This window comes from Candoia aspera, chromosome 2 (assembly GCF_035149785.1).
Source record: "Candoia aspera isolate rCanAsp1 chromosome 2, rCanAsp1.hap2, whole genome shotgun sequence".
NCBI classification, from domain to species: Eukaryota; Metazoa; Chordata; class Lepidosauria; order Squamata; family Boidae; genus Candoia; species Candoia aspera.
Window position 1 is genome coordinate 257379340 of NC_086154.1, and position 22259 is coordinate 257401598.

At 45.5% G+C, this 22259-nt stretch overlaps 1 protein-coding gene across 1 annotated transcript in view; it reads left to right on the forward strand.

The window, feature by feature from the left end:
* EPG5 (ectopic P-granules 5 autophagy tethering factor) overlaps positions 1–22259 on the forward strand; it is an 89293-nt gene that overhangs the window by 6170 nt on the left and 60864 nt on the right. The window contains exons 2-13 of the mRNA XM_063295872.1: positions 110–976; positions 4113–4359; positions 6448–6584; positions 7378–7485; positions 8679–8752; positions 10383–10488; positions 13246–13360; positions 14274–14424; positions 15585–15740; positions 16910–17067; positions 18763–18917; positions 20979–21119. Coding sequence (XP_063151942.1) covers positions 110–976; positions 4113–4359; positions 6448–6584; positions 7378–7485; positions 8679–8752; positions 10383–10488; positions 13246–13360; positions 14274–14424; positions 15585–15740; positions 16910–17067; positions 18763–18917; positions 20979–21119 — 2415 coding nt within the window. The remainder of the gene's footprint in view (positions 1–109; positions 977–4112; positions 4360–6447; positions 6585–7377; positions 7486–8678; positions 8753–10382; positions 10489–13245; positions 13361–14273; positions 14425–15584; positions 15741–16909; positions 17068–18762; positions 18918–20978; positions 21120–22259) is intronic.

Below are 22259 nucleotides of genomic sequence, written 5' to 3' on the forward strand. Positions count from 1 at the left end.
GAACTACCCTTGCTAATTTGGGCAAAATTGGTGTTGCTATCCGACTTTTCTGTTGTGCCTAATTCCTGATGAATAGTGGTTTTTAATTTTTTTTTTACATTTATGCTAGGAAAAAAAGAAAAAGAATGAAGAGAGTGGGCCAGCTCAGCTATCTTTGTGCAGGAGAGTTGATGCTCAAGAAGAGCCTTTGCAGGACAGCGGTGCGCATGAGGGACCTGTTTCAGAATCCAGGCCCTGCAGCAAAGCCACCCAGGGGGAAGCTGGGAACGAGGTCCTCGAAGTGCTGCCCAGCCTGCTAACCCTTGAAAATGAAGCCCCCCCAGCAGCTCCCCCGATCAGACCTCCATCACCCGTGGAAGAACTGGGTGGAAGGACTTTGCAGGAGGAGAAAGATGCAGCAACGGCAGATGGGCAGAATCTCAAGGAAGGAGCAGTTAGCGGAAAGTTGGCTTTTGACCTGTTGGAAGAAGACATTCCGCCCACGGAAACTGTACACAGTGTTTGCCATATGAAACATCCGGTTGCCCCTCCCTCCGAAAAGGTTCTTGCCCCCATTCCTCTTCCTGAGAAAGGTGTGAAAAGACACATGGAGACCCCTGTCTTCAAAATGTTGTACCCTGATCTGCCGGTGGAGTTGTCCTACGAGGGGCTGCCAAACGTCACCGTCAAACCGCAGCACCCTCCCGAGAGACTGTATCCTGAACTTCCAGCAGATCCAGAGCTGGTACCTTTCACCAAAGACCAGCTGAGGGTTTTTGAGCCCTGTTCCTGGCTGGAGAACGTCGAGGCCTACGCAGAGGAATTTGGGAGCGTCGCCCACCAGGACCGGCACGAGTTTTTTGAGCTGGTGCTGAATTACTGCCGCTGTCGGAAACAGTTGCTCCTGGCTGAGGCGAAACTGCAGTCCCTCTGTGCGGATTGTGAGAGTGTCAAAGACCGCCTGTGGACTTTCAAGGATCAGCAGCAGACTGCCCAGGTGGGGTCTTGGGAGCTGGTTTTGGAGAGCACGCTTGTGGGTTCATTAGAATCCCATGGTTCAGATCTCTGGAGTATGAAAGGGTCCCACTGCTGGATCTGCTTTGTGACTCCCAGGTCAGGATACCAAAATTCAGCACAGTATTTTCCCTGGGAAGCTCAGAATGCGATTCGTGTAAAATCCCTTGAGGACTTAGATGGTGTTATTTGGGTTTATTTAATACAAACAGGCTTCCAGTTGCCGGGGGGGTATTGATTGGAGAATTGCACCTTGGTCCCACCTAGTTTGCCTTGTGGCCTTTCCTGCTGTGGCTTGACTGCTTCTGAATGCAGGGACGTGAGTGTCTGCATGCGTGGAGTCTTGCAAATAACTGCAGAGGAGTTGCTAAATGCCACAGTTTTCCACTAACATGCAAAGAGATAGGAAGTCTGCGTTTCCATGCTGGCCGTCGAGAAAGGAAAGCCATGACAGTGGCCATTGTGGGAATTTTAACCTCCCAGCAGGGTAGTGACGAAAGGAAAGTTCTATCTAAAAGGGAGCTAGTGGAGGAAAAATGGAGTGATCTGTTCCGTAAGCCTCCGTACTCCCTTTCAGGGATGCCTGGCTATCTACAATGAGCAGGTGTACCGTTAAATCCAAGGCTGATATTTGATATTCCTGGTTTTCCCTCTTTTGGGCTCAGCTTGGCAGCAGGAAATGTTCCAGGGCTAAGTCCCAAAGGTACATTTTAACAAGAGAGATTCCCAGACAGGGCTCTCAGATAGGCCTTGAGTGAAAAACGGGGTGTCTCATAAGCTCGCTCTGTTCGTCGATGTCCTTGCACAGAGAAGAGGTTTGGGGAGGGTGGGGAAATGTGCCATCTTGATTCTGTAAGGGAATGTGTACATTTGATAAGTGCTAAGCTAGCATATGTATACGGTTTAGTTAAAGTCTGGTGTATCTCAGCCTTCCTCAAGCTGTCGCCTTCCAGATATGCTAAAGTGAAACTCAAATCTTCTCCAAAGAGCAGGCTAGAAAATAACAAACTGGGGAATGGCTGCTCCGTCTAGTTGAGTTTCTTTCCAGCCCAAACTAGCAAGAGGTCTTTGGGAATTTCAAAAATGGATCATGCACATGATAACTTTCCCGTATTCTTTGTCTCTCATGTGTAGAGGTTGACTAGTGGGGAAATAAGGATTGGTTTAACGAATAGCTTCACAGGTCTGTCTGATCAACTTTTAAAGGCTTCCAAGCCATGGGCTTGGCTTAATTGTTTGCTGGGCAAAATATTTTCCTCTTTTTGTCAGTCGCTGAGCCTGCTATCACAGAGTTTTATTCCTAAGTACTGCCCTGTTGGATCTACAAAAAAAAGTGCTTTGTTTTCTGTATCTAAGATGGAAGAATTAGGATTCCATGCTACTTTGGATACATTTGAGTGATTATTTGTTGCAAGCACCCATCCAAGCATATTTGTTAGTCAATAATGTTTCCAGGTGAAGGGATATGAAACGTGGACAAACCATGGTCTTATCCCAGCTTTGTGAAAAAGTGTTTCATTTAGCAGATGCTATGAAGAATTTGTGTTGCTGGCTGAAAAAATATCTGGTTCATTTAAAATTGTGGCAGAAGATGACTGGCTGATAGGGAAAGGCAAATTCCAGGTTTGACTGGTGCAGTAAAACTCCTCCAGTATGATTTTAAAAATCCTGTAAAAGCATCTTCCTACAATCTGAGTTGTCAATGCAATGCACATTGATGCCCTGCTGCCTGCAAGACTCCTAAACAACACCCAAATTTAAGTCTCAAAATATTTCATGAAACTTATGTGAGATCTAATAAAATCTGGCAAGATTTTAGCCATTTTTATAACAGCTTGGGGTACTTGTCTCGTGTCTGCCACCTAAAGAGGTTCTGATCTGTTACATATGTCTTTTGAGAAGTTGAGTTCGGTGAGGCTTATTACCACATAAAATAAAATATGCTAATTTGGTTGGTTGATTGTGATTACTTAATTCAGACTGAGCAGTTCATCAGTTTGATGATCCCTATAACCTTTAGAAAACATTATTTACTATGCCTTTTGGCCTCAATATCTCTAAGCATGAGATAGGAAATATTTCATCCAGGGAGTATGAATCAAGATCCAATCCAGTATTCAAGGTTCAGAGATGATTCAGTTTGCATCTGTGATTCAGTTACAAGAGTCGGTTCCGATTTGTGAAATGCACCACAAAATAGTTTAAAGGTTCAATTCAATGAAAGAATGTGTGCTTTTAGTTTATTTAGTTAGCTAATTCATAAACAGATTTGAAGATTTGACTCAAAGCAAATCACCTTCAGGTGGAGACTCGAGTCCACGTTTTGTACAGCCGATGTGTGATTTCTTGAAATAAATTCCCTGCTAACATTCAGAATAAAATGTTGACAGAGCTGGGACTCCCTGCAAGAAAAGCATTTCATGTTCAGGTTTTGCCCTCTGTATGGCAGTGTTTCTCAACCTCGGTGACTTCAAGATGTGTGGACTTCAACTCCCAGAATTCCCCAGCCAGCCAAGCTGGCTGGGAAATTCCGGGAATTGAAGTCCACACATCTTGAAGTCACCGAGGTTGAGAAACACTGCTGTATGATATGTGGTCCAAACAATTTCACCAGAAGGCAGTCTAAAAATCTTGAAAGCACATAACGCTGCAGATTCTGCAAATATTGGGTGGTATGCTTAGCAGGAGGATTTTTTGTATTATATTATATATGAGGATTGGATTGTGAGAGTTTGGGGGAAGGATGGGAAAATACTGGGGGGAGTGTTAGACATAAACAACCCTGAGATAAGGGAGGAGGACATCGGTGGCTTATCTCATAAACAGAAGCCCACTCCAGGCCGCAGAAACCCAAGAGGGTCAGAATGTTCAGGAGGTCTTCTCCTTAATGAACCCACTAATCAATGAGGTCCAGAAGTTCCTCTCAAAGTTTCCAAGATTTTGGACCTTGCCCCTAACCCTTGTGTTAAAAACAGCTCAAAGAAGTTGGTGTAACTCTCGCTTCCTTGGGCGTGCCCTGTTGTGAGGAGTTTGACACGCACCCATTGGGGTATCTCCCCCTCCCGTTCTCTTAAAACCTCAGCCGTTGTGGTTTTCTCTCTCCTTTGTGCCCCTTGCAGGGTGTCTGTGCCGATCAGTGCAAAGTGTCTGGCTTTCACCGATACCAGACAGTTGAGGTGAACGAAGGAGCTCTGGGAGAACTGAAGAAGCTCTTTGAGGTCCAGACTGAACATCTGCACCAGATACTTGCTCTGCACTTGTACACCTCTGTGTTGTCCCGCTTGCAAGTGGAGTCGTACCTCTACAACCTGCTGAGGGGCTCTGCCTTGCTAAGGCCGGTGGGCATTCAGCAGCAGGAATCAGCAGGTGGGTGCCTGTCAGCCCCACGAGGTAGACCGGACCATGAAATCAACTCCATGGGAAGGCTAAAACTGATTTTCTTGAGATTGGCTATAACAACAGAATCCTGCAAGTCTGACTGTGCTGTACTTCTCATGCCTCATTCTCATAGTTCAGTGAATTAGGGAGGTGTCTGAATGAGCTGCTTCTGAATGTTACCTGGATGTTGTGGACTTAAAAATGCTTTAGCCCCTTTTTCCTAGGCAGTGGATCCTGCATATCTCCATCAAGGGCGTCGTCTTCTTTCCCAGTGCCCCTGGGAGAGCATATACTGCGGGACAGCCAGGATGTAGGGTGCTAATCAAGTTCTGCCCTAAGAATCCCAAATACTAGGATCGCCATAGATTATGCTCTCCCCCATCTCCTTTGGCATTCAGAGAATCATAGGGTCATATATTTGGAAGGAGGAATCAGTGAGGCCCTCAAGTTCAGCCTTCAGCTCAATGCAGGAATCCAAATTAAAGCAGCTCTGACAGACGGTTGTCTTGTGCCTCCTTGAACACACCAAGTGGTGGGGAGCTCATCATCTCTCACTCAGGACCCACTGTTCTGCTAGGAAGTTCCTTCTAACATTCAGTCAGAATCTTCCTATGTCCTAAACCCACTGTTCCATACTACAGGTAGTCCTCGCTTAATGACCACATGAGACCAGAATTTTGGTTGCTAAGCGAAGTGGTCATTAAGCAAATCTGACCCAATTTCAGAACCTTTTTTGCAGTGGTCATTAAACAAATCATAGTCGTTAAGCAAGCCACATGGTTGTTAAGTGAATCATGCGGTTCCCCATTGATTTTGCTTGCCAGAAGCCAGCTGGGAAGGTCGAAAATGGTGATCATGTGGCTGTGGGATGCTGCGACGGTCATAAATGCAAACCGGTTGCCAAGCACCCAAATTGTGATCATGTGACCACGGGGACACTGTGACAGTCGTGTGAGCACCAGTTGTAAGTCTTTTTTTCAGCACCGTTGTAAGTCTGAACCATCACTAAACAAATGGTCATTAAGTGAGGACTACCTGTAAATGTTCCAGGATAGGAGAGAACAGATCTGGATCTCCTACTTTAAAGCATGTTTTCAGGAGTCATAGAATCCTAGAGTTGGAAGAAGGCATTGAAACCACTGAGTCCGACCTGCTTGGTTAGTCAGTGCAGAAATCCAGATTCAAGCATCCCAGACAGAAGACTGTTTAGCCTTAGTCACACAACCAGAAAGAGGGAGCCCACCACTTCTCTGGGTAATCTAGTTCTGTGTTTGATCTGCTTTCATTTGCAGGCTGTTTTTCCTATTGTTCAACTAAAACCAGCCTTTCTGTAATGTAGGACTATTCTTATGTGTGAAGAAGGCTATGTAACGGAGTCCCACAGCTGTGTGAGCTGTCTGTACCATCCGTGGATTGTGGAAGAGAAGTCTCTTTGGCCTGCTCTTCTCCCATATCGTATCCTAGAGTAACTCTGTGTACCCCAGCATACATCACCACCATGCGTGGAGAGCACAGAGTATAGTCATTAGGGACCTCAGCAGTGGGGCTGGGCTGGGCAGGCCCATAGTTCTCCCATGTATTCTGTGTGCTCAAGAACATAGTTGTCTAAACTTCCCTCTTTTACTGAGGGCCAAGGAGAAAGCAAATGGGTGATGATCATCTCATCTCTCTGCACAACAGTTGCTCTTCAGGGCACATCAGCCTGCAAGTGATTGTTTCCCAGTTGTTCAGGGAAATTAATCAGAATATGACTCCAGGTCTCTGGTCCAAATCCCAGCAGAATCCTTCAAAGTGTGAGCTTTCTTGCATGGGTTTTCAGGAGAGGTCCACAAATGTGGGTTGTCTCAAGTACTGAGAAGGGCCACCAACTGGCTCTTCTCTTCGTGGGGTGAGATCTTGCATTATGAAAAACCCACAAGGCAGGCCAAGCTGAGAGCAGGCAGTTCGACTAAGATTAGCTAATGAGCTTCAGAGCTAAACAAGATTTTAAAGTCTGCATAGGGCTCTCGTTCAGGTCAAGCCCACTGCGTTACACCCCACTAAGCAATCCTCATTCTTTTTTCCCCACGTTCGCAGCTCTGAAAACAACGGAATCCCCTTCTTCAGACTTGGGATCCTTGAAAGACTGCATCAGCGTTCTCTTCAGCTTTACCCGTCGGGTCACTGAGGATGCACAGTTCCAGAGCGATGTTCTCTTGTGGCTTCGGAGGCTGGTAAGGAGGCCCATTTCATCGTCATCCTGGTCACGGTTCAGAGCTAGAGTAGAAGTGTGGATTTCATTGAGTCCTAGGCCTGGCTTAAGAGGTGCAGGTCCACCGCTGGATTGGCTGTTGGCCCATGCATGCTCTAGATCAATTTTTCCCAACCTCAGCAACCTGAAGATGTGTGGACTTCAATTCCCCAGAATTCCCCAGTTGGGGAGTTCTGGGAGTTGAAGTCCACACATCTTCACGTTGTTGTGGCTGGGAAACACTGCTCTAGATGAAGGGTGGACAAACTTTAGCAGAAGTTGTTTGTACTTTAAAAAAAAAAAAATACAGTGCCTAGCTTTGGGTGTTGGGGACATGACATCCATAGGCACCAAGTTAGCTGCAGCCCTGTTAGATGGTGGTGGGGATCCCTGAATACTGAGTACAGCTTTTTTAAAAAGAGCAACCTCTCATGAATTTCTGGCGTTCTAATTTTTTTTTAGGATTTGGGTTTTTTTGAGCACCTGAGGAAATTAATTAAAGGCTCCTGTAAGTGTTTGACTGCTGGTGACTTCATGGACGCATTTATGTAGTTTTCTCAGCAGCCGTAGGTGGTTTCCACTGCCACCTTCTGGGGTGTCTTATCTTAGCCTAGTCTACAACTTTGGGAATTTCTGCTGGTCTCTCATCTCAGTATTAACCGGGCCTGACCGTGCTTAGCTTCTGAGGCCAGATGAGGTTGCCCAATGCTGTTGCTGACTTTTTGTAAATCAATAGCAGCAGTGCTGGTATTTGATGTGGTCTCCCTCCATTCCAGGTCTCTGTCTTGCACAGGATTGCTTCTCCAGGAGACCATCTTTTCCTCTTAAACCACATCCTCCGTTGCCCGGCCGGTGTCGGCGAGTGGGCTGTGCCGTTTGTTCAGGTGTGGAAGTTTGATTTACTCTATAAGGGAATGGGTCTAGGCTGCGGCCTTTTCATCATGGAGAAAATCTGTGTGGTTGCTAGGAGTCGAAGACGACTTGATAGCACATACTCGTATATGGGTGGTGCTCAAGTTATCACTGCTTCTTCAGTGACCGTTCAAAGTTACAACAACACTGAATGAGTGGAACTTACAACCAGTCCTTGAAGTTCTGTCCACCCCAGCACCCCCGTGGTCACATGAGTTCAACTTTGGGCAGCCGGCTTGCATGCACAGTGTTGGCAGCGTCCCGCAGTCGTGTGATCACCATTTGTGATCTTCCCTGCTGGCTTTCCACAAGCAAAGTCATTGGGGAAGCCAGCAGGGAAGGTCGCAAGTCACTCCCATAAGTCGCTCCTGTTGCTTTTTTCTCCTGAGGAGGCCCGCTATGAAGTACGAGATCCCAGGGATCTCGTACTCCATAGTGCCCATCCACCCACCTGCAGTATGCCCTGCCAGCTTGCATTCCTGAGCACCTGCCCACAGCCCCACTGGCCCACCCACACTCCCTAGCACCCTTGCCCACCTGCGGCCCTCACCAGCCTGCCCATGCTCCCTAGTGCCCACTTGCGGCACTGCCCCCACCCCCTGTGACATCCTTGCCTGGGACTCCCACCTCATCCTGCTTAATGACCCATGCTGCCCTGGGGTGACACTGGTGACTGGGACTCTCTGATCGCCATCGCTAAGTGATGCGGTCACGGCGGGCATTCCGGTCCCCAATACCATCACTAAGCGAAGACTACTAACAGTCTTTCGGACTGCTCAATGAAGTGCTTGTCCAGACTGAAAAAAGAAAGAAGGAAAGATCCCTGCGCATAACAAGCTAACACTTTAGGAAGAAAGTATCATTGTGAATGTCCGAATGATTCAGATGTTCAGGGAGAAAAAAAAATAAAATGTTGTCATAGCCATTGCAAAGCCATTTTATTTCAGATATTCATAGAGTCCATCTGGCCATAGAAAAGTAATCTTCTGATTTTGAAGAAAAAAAAAAGAAATGTGTTCTTGTCCAGATAAATGTTTTGCGTGGGATTTAACGCCGTTGTGTAATTACATATTCTAGACTTCTGAAAATTCAGCATCTATGACATTCATCTCCAACTTTGTGCTTTAAAAAAACCTCCACTCCTGCTGTCCCCATTTATTTTCAGATCCAGATTCTGGGCAACCCATCTGGTGTCTTTCACTTCATGCAGGCCCTCGCTTTGCTCATGTCTCCTGCCAAGTAAGTTCAGAGGGCTGAGAGTGTTTCTCGTGGGGAGGAAATGAGGGGGAAGCCCTCCTAAACCTGTCCTGGATCTGGCCCCGGCAGCCATTTCTCCCAAAATTTCTGGACACAGAGCTGACTCCAGAGGACAACAAGGCTGGGTGTTTGCCAGAGCTGTCCATTTCTTGTAGTTGATCTGAAGCACACATGTAAAAAAGAGTCCGGGCTTCAGTTGCGTTGCTTATGGCCACCATCTTGACTTTTTTGACCTCCTCCCTGTGGACACCCCTGCAACTGTGAACGACTATCTCATGTGGGTTCCTCAGAGGTTACCCGCCTCTCCCCTGAGTGGTACCAGCTGAACTCCCCAATACCAAAAGAATATAAAAGGGTTGCAAATAGTTGAAATCCCAAAAGATTCTCTCTCCCCAACCCCGCGGCAAGTTCTTGCAAGTTTCTGCCCATTTTTAATGTAATTTTAAAACAAATTACTACTTTATTTATTTATTTATTTATCAAATTTTATCACCGCCCATCTCCCCACAAAAGGTGGACTCTGGGCGTTTTGCAATTAAAAAAAAAAAAATCTTAATTTAATTTTAAATAAATGCATGCTTTTGGGCGACCCTGACTGGCGAGCAAAGTGTTTTAACAACCGTGTTTCCAGCATTTTTTTGCCATTTTAATGTCTGTAACTTTTTACTCCCACCAATGTCATTGAGAAGACTTAGAGCAGCGTTTCCTAACTTGTCTCCCTGTGATAAGGTTGCAAATCTTGGGTCCCAGTCTAAAGAAAGGCTCTCTTCTGCCTGTTGAATTGAGTTTGCGAATAAAAACTCAACTAGATAATGGGACGCGGTGGCGCTGCGGGTTAAACTGCTGAGCTGTCGATCGGAAGGTCGGCGGTTCGAAACCGCACGGCGGGGTGAGCTCCCGTTGCTCGTCCCAGCTCCTGCACACCAAGCAGTTCGAAAACATGCAAATGTGAGTAGATTAATTGGTACCGCTTCGGCGGGAAGGTAACGGCGTTCCGTGAGTCATGCTGGCCACATGACCACGGACGGGTCCTTAGGGACAACGCCGGCTCCAAGGCCTTGAAACGGAGATGAGCACCGCTCCCTAGAGTCGGACACGACTGGACTTTACGTCAAGGGAAACCTTTACCTTTTCTAGATAATAGGAAATTTCTGATTCTAAGAACAAGAACTTCGTTTTGTAGATGTTCACCCAGATAACAGTCTGATAAAACTTCATATTTCTGGCTCAGGTCTTCAATATGTTGGAGACTTGTAGATTTGCCAACATCTAATGTTGTCTGAAACTTCAAAAGTTCATGGGGTCAGAAAGCCAGGCAAAGATATTTATATTTTTTTTACCTTTATTGTAAAGGTATTTTACATTTTTTTTTACCTTTATTGTAAACCACCCAGAGTCCCTCCTCTGGGGGGAGGCAGGCGGCGGCAAAATTTGATGGATAAATAAATAAATAAACGTCCTGTGTTTTAACGCTCCACTGTTTTTTCTCCCCCCTCCCCCAAGAGGTGGAGGGGTCATTGGTCAATCCATTCTAACAGGGATGGAAATTTTTTGTCCATGCATTGACGCGTCTCCCTAATTTTCAAAGCCTGCCGTGTTTTATATCCTGCAGAAACCGAGCAGAATTTATGTGCCATATGAAGCCGAGCGAACGAAGGCCTTCTTCATCTGGGATGGAATCTGGAAACTGGACTTTAGTGGACGAAGCTGGAGAAGAGGTATTTGGAAAAGATGCTTTTAACATCCGTCGAGCTCAAGCTCCGTATAGATTCCTTTCAAGGAAGGAAGCAAGAATACAACAGGCTGGGGTTAGGTTTCCGGCTAGATGGAGTGAGCGGTTTTTCATAGCTTGGCTGCATTTTAAAAAATATTAACTAGTATGCTTTCTGAACACCATAGCAGGAAAGACACTGAAGTTATTATGTACTTGGAGGAGAATGGCTGGAATGTTCTGCCTTTGTTTTCTTCTTAAAAATGTTGTTTTTTTTTAAATCTACTGGAGGTTTAACATGGCTAGTTCACATCATTTTTTACTAAACGTTCAGCAAGAAACTGAGCCATGTTATTCAGCAGCTGGCCACCAAATTCCAGGCATAGGATTCACAGGGTGAAAGCAAGAGAGGAGTTTTGGATTGGCAGCCTCTACGTGAAAAAGGTTCGCTTTCCTCCTCCTCGGACTGATTCTTAACTGACCAGGGAAGACAAATTTTATCTTCGGCTAGTGGATTTCTGGAAGGCTGAGTGATGGGTTCCTCACATTTTCCTGAAGAAGCAAACGCTGGTTTTGAAGATGAGGGAAAAACGGAGAGAGGGGGACTATGATTTATTTATTTATTTATTTATATTTCGTTTCTGTTGTTGTTTATTCGTTTAGTCGCTTCCGACTCTTCGTGACTTCATGGACCAGCCCACGCCAGAGCTTCCTGTCGGTCGTCAACATCCCCAGCTCCCCCAGGGACGAGTCCGTCACCTCTAGAATATCATCCATCCATCTTGCCCTTGGTCGGCCCCTCTTCCTTTTGCCCTCCACTCTCCCTAGCATCAGCATCTTCTCCAGGGTGTCCTGTCTTCTCATTATGTGGCCAAAGTATTTCAGTTTTGCCTTGAATATCATTCCCTCAAGTGAGCAGTCTGGCTTTATTTCCTGGAGGATGGACTGGTTTGATCTTCTTGCAGTCCAAGGCACTCTCAGAATTTTCCTCCAACACCACAGTTCAAAAGCATCGATCTTCCTTCGCTCAGCCTTCCTTATGGTCCAGCTCTCACAGCCATATGTCACTATGGGGAATACCATTGCTTTAACTATGCGGACCTTTGTTGTCAGTGTGATGTCTCTGCTCTTAACTATTTTATCGAGATTTTTCATTGCTCTTCTTCCAAGGATTAAGCGTCTTCTGATTTCCTGACTGCAGTCAGCATCTGCAGTAATCTTCGCATCTAGGAATACAAAGTCTTTCACTGCTTCTACATTTTCTCCCTCTATTTGCCAGTTATCAATCAAGTTGGTTGCCATAATCTTGGTTTTTTTGAGGTTTAGCTGCAAACCAGCTTTTGCACTTTCTTCTTTCACCTTCATCATAAGGCTCCTCAGTTCCTCTTCGCTTTCAGCCATCAAAGTGGTATCATCTGCATATCTGAGATTGTTAATGTTTCTTCCAGAGATTTTAACTCCAGCCTTGGATTCCTCAAGGCCAGCTTGTCGCATGATGTGTTCTGCATACAAGTTGAATAGGTAGGGTGAGAGGATACAGCCCTGCCGTACTCCTTTCCCAATCTTAAACCAGTCTGTTGTTCCGTGGTCTGTTCTTACTGTTGCTACTTGGTCGTTATACAGATTCTTCAGGAGGCATACAAGATGACTTGGTATCCCCATATTCCACCTTTATTATTTTTATAAATAACTCAAGGCAGGGAACATACCTAATACTCCTTCCTCCTCCTCTTTTCCCCACAACAACAACCCTGTGAGGTGGGTTGGGCTGAGAGAGAGGGACTGGCCCAAGGTCACCCAGCCAGCTTTCAGGACTAAGGCGGGAATAGAACTCTCATACCACGCCTGATTGGCTCTTGGGCTGAGAGAGGGACTGGCCCCAGGTCACCCAGCCGGCTTTTAGGCCTAAGGCGGGACTAGAACTCTCCTACTAAGCCTGATTGGCTCTTGGGCTGAAAGAGAGGGACTGGCCCAAGGTCAGTCTAGCCCAAGCTAGATTATTTCCTCATATTTCATTATTTGATATTGAAAGAAAAAGCATGTGACGTATATGCTATTATAAAACTTATAAGTGGTCCTTGAATGCAGCTTTGCTGAAAGATTAACGTTTCATTAAGTGGAAGAGGAAATGGCAAAGTGTTCTTTGTATTATGGTGTCAGGGTATACCCAATGTGTTGATAATTGTACTGTTTGAATAAGGGAACGACAAGGCCGTTTGAACAAGGTAAAAGCAAAATTGCACAGCTGAGAATACCCATAAGGCCCATGAGAGCTAATTGCTAGTACCTGTACTGTGTCTGTAAATGTCTCAGCACGTATCAATGTATATAAGCAGTGTGAAATGAACATATGCTGGCGGGGTTATTGTTAGGTGGAGTTGGGCGTTATTGTGTGTATTTCTAGAAGGATATTGCTGTATATTGCTGGTAAGAATTGGCTTGTATATAGAAGTGTATAGTAAAGTCTGTAAATATTTATTTATTTAATTTATATCCCGCCTTTATTATTTTTATAAATAACTCAAGGCGGTGAACATACCTAGTACTCCTTCCTCCTCCTATTGTCCCCACAACAGCAACCCTGTGAGGTGGGTTGGGCTGAGAGAGGGGGACTGGCCCAAGGTCAGCCAGCCGGCTCTCGTGCCTAAGGCGGGACTAGAACTCCCAGTCTCCTGGTTTCTGGCCCGTTGCCTTAACCGCTACAACTGGCTCAACCTTAGCAGCACAAAATGCAGGTTCTTGATTGAGGTTTCTTTTGCCCCAGGATGAAGATCCGGACACTAGCTGGGTTCTTCTTCTTGAAGATGATCTGATAACACTTTTGTCTCAGTTCCCCTTCCATGAACTCTTCCAGCATATGCTTGGCTTTGATGCTAAAGGTGAGTGACATCATAGTAAAGGTAAAGGTTTCCCTTGACGTAAAGTCCAGTCGTGTCCGACTCTAGGGGGCGGTGCTCATCTCCGTTTCTAAGCCTTGGAGCCGGCGTTGTCATAGACACTTCCGGGTCATGTGGCCAGCATGACGACTCGGAACGCCGTTACCTTCCCGCCAAAGCAGTACCTATTGATCTACTCACATTTGCATGTTTTCGAACTGCTAGGTTGGCAGGAGCTGGGACGAGCAACGGGAGCTCACCCCGCCGCGCGGTTTCGAACCGCCGACCTTCCGATCAGCAGCTCAGCGGTTTAACCCGCAGCGCCACCGCGTCCCTCCTGAGTGACATCATAACACTAACTATATTAACAATGTTTTCAAAATTAAATTGAAATGAGAAATGGCTGACATTTCAGGAGAACTCATGCAGGAACGTAGACCTCATGAGATTTGGGCCAGCGTAATTTTTCTCTTTTTCATTTGTCTGATTTTTAAGCTTTTGTTCTTTCTTTGATGCTGACAACATTGCATTTGATGGTGCCTGGCATGTGAGCTTTGGTGCCTTTACCTGATGAGTTCTGTGTGTGGGGGAGTACAGTGTATAAAAAATAAAAGGGGGAAGGGGGGGGGAAAGAAAATGCAGCATAGGCAGGCCTTTGACAAGTTTTCAATGGGAACCTGAAAATGATTATGGTAAGCACCTTTGTAATATCACACAGGAGAATATTGGGGAAGAAGGTCACTTTACATCGAAGTAGCAAATGCAAGAGTGGGGCAAAAAACACCCCCAGTGTGGCAGGCCTGGCACCAGAAACTCGATCTGAATAAATTTTCTTCCCCTCTCCTCTTCTGTCTTATTGTACTAATGCAGTGTACTGATTGGCTGTTTCCCTTCTGAAATGCTTTCCTATTGACAGGCGCCTACGTTTCTGAGAAAACAACTTCCCAAGAAATGATGAAGATGTTTGCCTTCGCTAACTCTGTAGTGGAGCTTCTTGCCCTGGGGCTGGAAACCTTCAACCGAGCCCGTTACAGGCAGTTTGTGAAACGGATCGGCCGTCTCATCAGGTGAGGAGCTGAGGCCCAGTTCCCTCATGGGCAGAGTGTTCGGACAGCAAAATGTAACCCCCAGCTGAGTTGGCAGGGTCTTATGACAAACGTAGAACGAGTTTGGTGTTGGGGTTAAGGCACCAGGCTAGAAACCCGGAGACCATGAGCTCTAGTCCCGCCTGAGGCACAAAGCCAGCCTGGTGACTTGGGGCCAGTCATCTTCTCTCAGCCCCAGGAAGAAGGAGGAGGAGGAGGCAAGGGCAAACAACGATTTCTGAAAATCTTGCCAAGAAAACCGCAGGGACTTGTCAAGCCAGTCACCAGGAGCAAAGACTAACTGGAAGGCAAATGTAGTCCAAAGTCTTGGGTCACCGTAGGTTATTTGCCCTGGTCTGTGGTGCCTGGCAGAGGGGTCTTGGGTGACCCTCTGTCCCTGCCTTACTTGGAGATAGCCAGTGATTGCAAAAGGAGGCCATTGGTAAGCAAAGAGCACTTGTCCAAATCTGCCCCATAATTTCTCAGAAGTTTTATTCCCCACAAAAGAGGGTTCTGCTTTTTTCCCTTATTCTCTTGGAAATGGTTTTCAACAGTCTCACGGTAGTGTTGTTGAACTTAGTTAACTATTGGAGCTGACTGAGGATGCCACGTTGGGTGAAGCTGGTCTCGTGACACTTTCATTCCATACCTCCCCAGCTGCCTGGTCTGCCAAAATACAGAGGACATGTTCCCTTGGACGGTTTCCCTTGGCATTCAGGGGAGACATTGGGCCAGGGACTCTGGGGGTTTGCATCATGACAAATGGGCGTTCGCCCTTGACCATCTTATTACCATGTGCAAGAATGCCACACTCTGAAATTCACTTAGGTTCCTTGATTAATCAAGTTCCTTGATTAGGTAATTCCTTGATTAGGGTCTAATCAAGGAACCCTAATCAAGGAACTACCAAGGAGAAAACCACACCCTTAACCCACACTGGCAGGGCAAGTGACTAAATATAAACAGAGAGCAAACCCCACACTCATTCGCACTGATGATGTTACCTAGTTGGGTAGTGAAATGTCTGCAAGCGAACAGCCAGGCTCAGCACTAAGGATTCCACAGTTCAACCCTGAGCTATCGACATTCTCTTCTATTGGAATCATCGTTCTCTTTTCTCTGTTTCCCAACCAACCATACAGGATGACGCTGTGCTACGTGAGTGATCACTGGGCCCAGTTTGTCAGCCGTGCCAAAGATGGTGGCTCTGTGATGCAGCCCTACTCCTTCAAGAAGTTGCAAGTCGAGTTTGATGAGTTCTTTCTGAGGGCCATCCTCCATGTCCTGAAAGCAAAAAGGTTGGCGAAGTTGAGTCTTACTGGGTGGAATAATGCTAACAGTTGGAGAATTCCAGTCAGGAGCAGCATGTTACAAGTCTGTGAAATTGTCCAGCTGTGGAGGAAATTGTCCATGTTGGGAAATTTTCCACAGGTAGTTACTTTCCAAGGACATGGAATTTTTGCAACGGGAATTTGTGTTGCCCAGAACCGGAATGCAGAGCTTTGAATTAGTGGATTTGGCTTTTCACCCACTTTTATTCTTCTCCTTTAGTGATTGCTTCATGGTCTTTTCCCCCTGTCCCTGCAGTCATTTAACCTTCATCTTCATACTTGCTTGCTGCTGCTTGCTCCAGCCTTCATCAGGTCCTTAGGATGAGCTATGTATATTTCATTTTATTTGGTCAAGGTGATATTTCAGTTCAGTCCAAAGTTTCCATTGCTTAGCTTGTGGAAATGGCAAAGCTGACCAGTCTGGTTAGGGAACAAACGCTAAAGACCTTTTTAAAAGACTGGAAGCCTTACACAGACTTTTTGTTCAAAGAAGAAAAGACTGAATTGATGATTTATGGATTTGGGGATTAAAAAGGGTCAGAGTGGGAGGGGAAAGAATGAGGTGGCAATTCCTTGATAGAAAGAAGGGCGGAAGTCATAATTCTATGTTTTCTTTCTTTTTTCATTTCTTCTTTTCTTTTCCATATTTTCTATATTCACATTTTCCTAATCTTTTAATTTTGCATATTTTTATAGTATTGAAAAATTCTAATAAAAATATGTAAAAGTTTGTGTTGCTTCACAACCAGAGAAGGTGACATCTTGCGTAATCTGGACGTGTTCTATTCCACCTCCAGCCTAGCTTGATCTAAAATAGCTTCATGTATGCAGAGGTTTGCAGTTAGACTCACGTATGTGTTTTGAGGCTCCATCCTTGGTAGTTGCAGTACAACTAAGAACTCAAGGATGCCTTGGTGAAATGATGCATGGTCCTTTTCCCTACCCCTAGAGCCTGTGCAAGAGGGAAGACTTTAAACTATCTTCCTTGAAGAAAGGAGGACAACCTGCCCTCTTGTTCCTCCGTATCATAAGCCCCATTCATGCCTCCAGCATGACAGTGGTGAGAGCAGAGAGTCAGGTCACATTCTTTTCTTTCTGTGCTAAGTATTTCCTTGTTGGCTTTCAACCCCCAACAGACTAGGGGTCTGGCTCTTCATGTCTGAGATGCCTTATGGGACACTGTCCAGCAACATGCTTTGGAAGCTCTTCTCCATCATGCACAGTGCTGAAAGCGAAGATCTAGAGAAGTTCAGTTCCACCATGGAGCTGGTGGAGTGCAAGCGCAAGCTCAAAGGTGATGTCTCTTTCTTTATTCTTCTGGGCTGGGAGGGCTTGGGCCAGGCATATCTTCCAGCCTAGATTTGGAGGCCATGTGCTGTCTGTGCAAGTGCTGGAACTGGGGGTTGGAACCAGGGATGCGCAAGGCAATATAAAGTTGGTTTGAGTTGATCTTTCTGATATTTACTTGCTATTCTGTTCCATCAATTCTGCTGTATTTTTTTAAAGCAAAACAAAGGTCATAGACAACTTTCTCAAATAAGTGCTGTTTTCTCCAGTCTGTGCTATTAATGCATGTCTCGTAATTTCAGCTTTTTGAAGCCGGTTTTCTATAGTTTGTTTTTTTAAAAAAAACAGTTACCTAGAATATACCTTCTTCCCAAATATATACTAGTAGATTTTGCACAATTTCTCTCCATGCCAGAATGGAAAGCCACAGTGGCGGAATTCACTGACAGTTCACTTTAATAAGAATCATTGGGGCTTTTACCCTTTTTCAGCATTTCTGCTTAATGTGCTGGTGTTCAGATATGAAAGTAGCAGCAGAATAGTTTGAGGACCATCATGGCTGCTCAGATAGATGAGCTGGGCCAGGTGCTGATTGTGCTTTTAATTAATTAATGCTCACATTTCTATGCTGCTTCAATCCGTGGACTCTTAAGCAGTTTACAATTCTGGGAGTGCATAACAACGTCAGAAGAATAAGAACATATAAAAACACAGATTAAGAAGTACTACAAAGTATATAACCACTACTACCATCACTCACCCAGGAAGATGCTCATTTCATTCAACTGTGGAGTCATCAGATGCTCTCCAAAGCAGCCAGGTTATAACTGGTTTCCCAAAATTCAGAATTTGTTTCTTGTAACTCCAGTGGTATTGCTAAAGAACAGAAGGTGGGGAGGAAAAAGTTTCCTTTCTGTAGCAGTTCAGATCAGAATATTTGGCATCTTGGAGTAAGATATGATGACAGTTTTTTTTAAGAGTGCATTAATCCTTCTGGAACTCTCGTTATTTCAAGAGAGATGTGCAACTTGGTTGGCTGTGGGGCCCACACTGATAACATTAGGCCCTGCCTGGAGGCCACAGAGGCCTGTTGAATGAATCTACAGCATCACCAGAGGGGATGGAGCTGAATTTTTCAAGGGGCAAGATGATCCTTTTAAGCCTTTGCCCCTTCTAACCTGCCCAGTTTGAGCGGGGAGCTTTAAAGAGGCACAATGTCTTCCATGGACCCACTTTGCCCCTTAAAACTCCCTTCAAATCCGCAAAAGGTTATTGTGAATATGGCCCCCTTCACTTCCTACTCTGGGATGCATACAGCCAAACGGGATGCATACAGCCTTGGTTCATTTGATACTCTTTGCTGGATGTTTGGATCTGGCCAGAGAGCCAAGGCTATACGTTTCTGCCCTGATCCTGTGCCGTTAGGAAGACATCCCTGCTCCCTACACAGTTGGTTGAGGTTAAAACTATTCTGCAAATGAAGCACTTTATTTAGCTAATAATAAAAGTGCCTCTCTGTCCATGTTATCATGGTTATTAGAGTGCTTTTCATTTGAATTACAAATTATTTTATTGGGTTTTACGGTTTTACCTTTCTTGTTGTATGGGGTGTCGTGTACTGTTAGATTCCCCTGGGCAGTAGACAGGCTAGACAGATTTCAAATGAAAGAAATAAAAAGTGTGGCTTTGGGGCCACCAACAGATCCGGCCCACCTGGAGACGTTTGAGCGGTATCTGCAATCGATGAACAGCTCCGAGGAGATCTGCCTGCTGACCACATTTGCCCAGATGGCCCAGACCAAACGGGATGACGTTGATGAGGACTTTGTGAAAGTTGTGGTGCTGGAGATCTACGAGGTGAGCGAGAAGCAAGCGGTTGTGGGGAAGAGGGTGGCGGTGGGGAGGTGGCGGGTGGGATGTCCTCTTGGGAGTATTTTCAGGGCAGTGGTTGCAAGGCCCAGCTGCAGAGCTAGGAAGGGTGTGGTGCAGTGTTTGGAGGCTGGGGTCAAGTCACGTTTAGCACTTGCGTTCGGGTCCAGCTGCTGTGCAGAAAGTGCTGTTGCTTTTAGAACTGTATCTCTGTTCCTTCACTCCATTGTAAATAAGGGACTGTCAGAATTCAAGCTGGCAGGCAGTGGCCTTTGACTGTTCTTTTGAGAATGATAGCAGCAGGGGTGATGGGTGGGGTGGTAAAGGGACCCCAAAGGATTCCAAAATGGCAGCTTAGGTACCAGTTTTCCAGTGGTAGTTAAGGCCTCCTGCAAGGGGAGGCATTGTAGGCAAGAGTGGGTGAGAAAAAGGAAAAACTTTCTTTTGTTCCTTGCTTTTGGAATAAATTAAAGAAATAAAAGATTTCCAACAGGAGTTGGTCTGTGTGCTGCCAGAGTTCATGTCACCCTTGCACGGTGCTAAGAAGCACATAAGCTAGGTTTGGTGAAAAGAGAACTGCAGAAAGGAAAAGATGCAGGAACAGACAAGACAACAGTACTGTGGTTCGGTAGTTAAATTGTTGGTCTAGGATCAGAGAGGCTCATTGGTTAATTTGGGGCCGACTTTCTATCTCAGCCTAACCTGTCTCATGGGGTGGTTATGGGGAGGAAATGCTACTTGTGATGCTTCCTAGTAGAAATGCAAGATATGAATCTAATGGATGGATAAATACATTCTTTGTTTGTTAATTTGTGTATTCTTAGCCTCAGTTACAATAAGTTGGTGAAATCAGCTCTTAATGGAAAAGTTCAACTTGCCCTGCTGTATGCAGACTTTTCCAAGATACTGCAAAGCAGGTCCTTCTAGACAGCTTCCAAACATCCATTTCTCTGACTCAAGTACCCTTCCGTTATCTTTCAGCGTGGGGCATCTAATTCTCATCCGCTTCACCAAGGTATCATAGAGAGTCCCTAAGGACATGTCTGTGATGTCCTTTAAGCATTTGTGCCATGACCGGTGGCCATGGAGCCCTGTCCAGTATTTGAGATGCTCAGATGATGAAACAAGGCTCTAATAAGCTGTTGTGCTGGGGAGACGTTTTCCTTTTGCAGCCGTGTCCAGCATCCAGTGTCCCTGCCCTGGCCTGACTGAATGGTTTTTGCGTCTCCTCTCTGAATTAACTTGCAAACGTTTTGTTGTATTTAAGCAAGCTGTAGTATTCCATCAAGCTTACATAACAAGAGCAGTGTATTCTGGTTACCGTGAACCACAGCAGGAGAAGGAACTCTTGATTATTACATTGGACAGAATGAAGCATATCTGTGGGGTCCTAGCTGCTCTCTGAGCTTGGTTGTTTGCTTGCCAACGTGTCATTACCCAACTAGGTAACATCATCGGTGTGAGTGAGTGTGGGGTTTGCTGCTTGTATATATACAGCCAAAACCCAGATAAGCAGGGATTAACACCAGACAAACAATCAAGCAGAAAACAATGCCCCAATCAAGGAATTAACAAGGAGAAAACCACACCCCCACCAACACTGGCAGGGCAAGCTTCTGTATATAAACAGGGAGCAAACTCCAAGCCAACAATCAAGCTCAGAGAGCACCAAGGACTCCACAGTTCAAACCTGAGCTACATGTATTCTCTTCTGTTGAAGCACATCTGCTAAGGGCAGTTCCTTCCTTGCTGAAGGATGCAGTCCTGAAGCAAGATACTTCTCCACCTTACTTCTGTTGCAAATGACCACCCATTTGCACTTGTAACCCCCCAACACCTGCCCCCCAGTAATTCCCCAATCCTCTGCCAATGTCAATGGCAGTGGAAGTCACCATGTCAACCACCAGGCCCACTATGGTCCCTGAGCCTGAAAGAAATGGAAACTTGGACATTGTAGACCTTTTTAATAGCAGATGTTGAGAAGGGTATTAAGTCTTGGTTAAAGTTTGGGAGAACGCGTTTCTGAAACTTCCATTTTCTTTTCTTCAGGTATCTTACGTCAGTCTTTCCACAAGAGAAACTTTTTCGAAAGTTGGCCGAGAGCTCCTGGCCGCCATAACTGCTGTTCATACAAATATGATTTCTGTCCTGCTGGACCGAGTCAGGGAGACTATTGAAAGAGTTGGCATGGTAAGAATCGCCATAACCTTTGAGCAAAGCCACAGGTTACCTCCAACCACATCCTGAGCAAGCATGACAACATTTCTATAATTTTGAAGACCCAGGAGCTTGTACATTTAAACATTTCCTCCTGGATAATATATTAGGTAGATATTTTCCTTCAGAGCATCACAGAGTAAGAAGGTGCCTTAAATAAGGTCTGGTAAACCCATAAATTGATTGATTGTTGATTCTTAGCAATCCCACAGATAGATTTTCTCCATGAGGATCAGTCCCTAACCTGGTCCTTCAGGTCCTCCAGTGCTGCATCCATATCTGCTGTAACAATCCATCTACCTTGCTGCTGGTCGTCCTCTTCTTCTCTTTCCTTCCCCCTTTCCCAGCATGAGAGCCCCTTCTCCAGAGAGCTGGGTCTTCGCATAATATGTCCAAAGTAGGATAATTTTAGCCTGCTCGTTTGTGCCTCAAGTGACAACTGTGGGTTGATTTGTTTGACGATGCATTTGTTAGATCCTATAAAACAGTATAGAATTCCACTCTTGTAATCTTTGGGTAAGTGTCTTCCTGCTTAAAAATCCTCAAACAGCTTGTGCTATTTGGATTTTTCCTAGTGATCAGAAGTAATTAATCGTATGCCGAATATTTGTTCCACTTTGACTTGCCCTATGTGTGAAGTGAGGGAGGCAATGCCACTGGGTCCTTGGGTGGGGAGGTCCCCTTTCATTTTTGGTGCCTGACCTTTTTCTCTCTTTTTCTCCTCTCTCTTAAATTTTAAAAAAGCTCTGCATGCACCACAGCAAGCAAGCATCTCCTCATTTTCTTTCTCTCTGATTATTGGTACGATCACTTGACCATGCAGCATAGGAAGGGGCAGTGGCAAAATACTTTTTTTGCAGAGAATAACCAAAGTTGGGTCATGACCCGGGTCTAGCCAAAATCCTCTTTGGTGTCCTTTAAATATTTTGGTTTGGAGCAGCACATTTGCTCCGTGATCTTTGTGACTGCACTTCCATTATTTGTAGCACGGTGTGGGGCTTAAGGAGTTGGACCCGGATCCGGAGAGACACAAGTTTGTTGGCTTATGTATATCATTTCTATAGCTCCCCATCTCACACAAGTGATTCTGGGTGGCTTGCAAGATTAAAAACA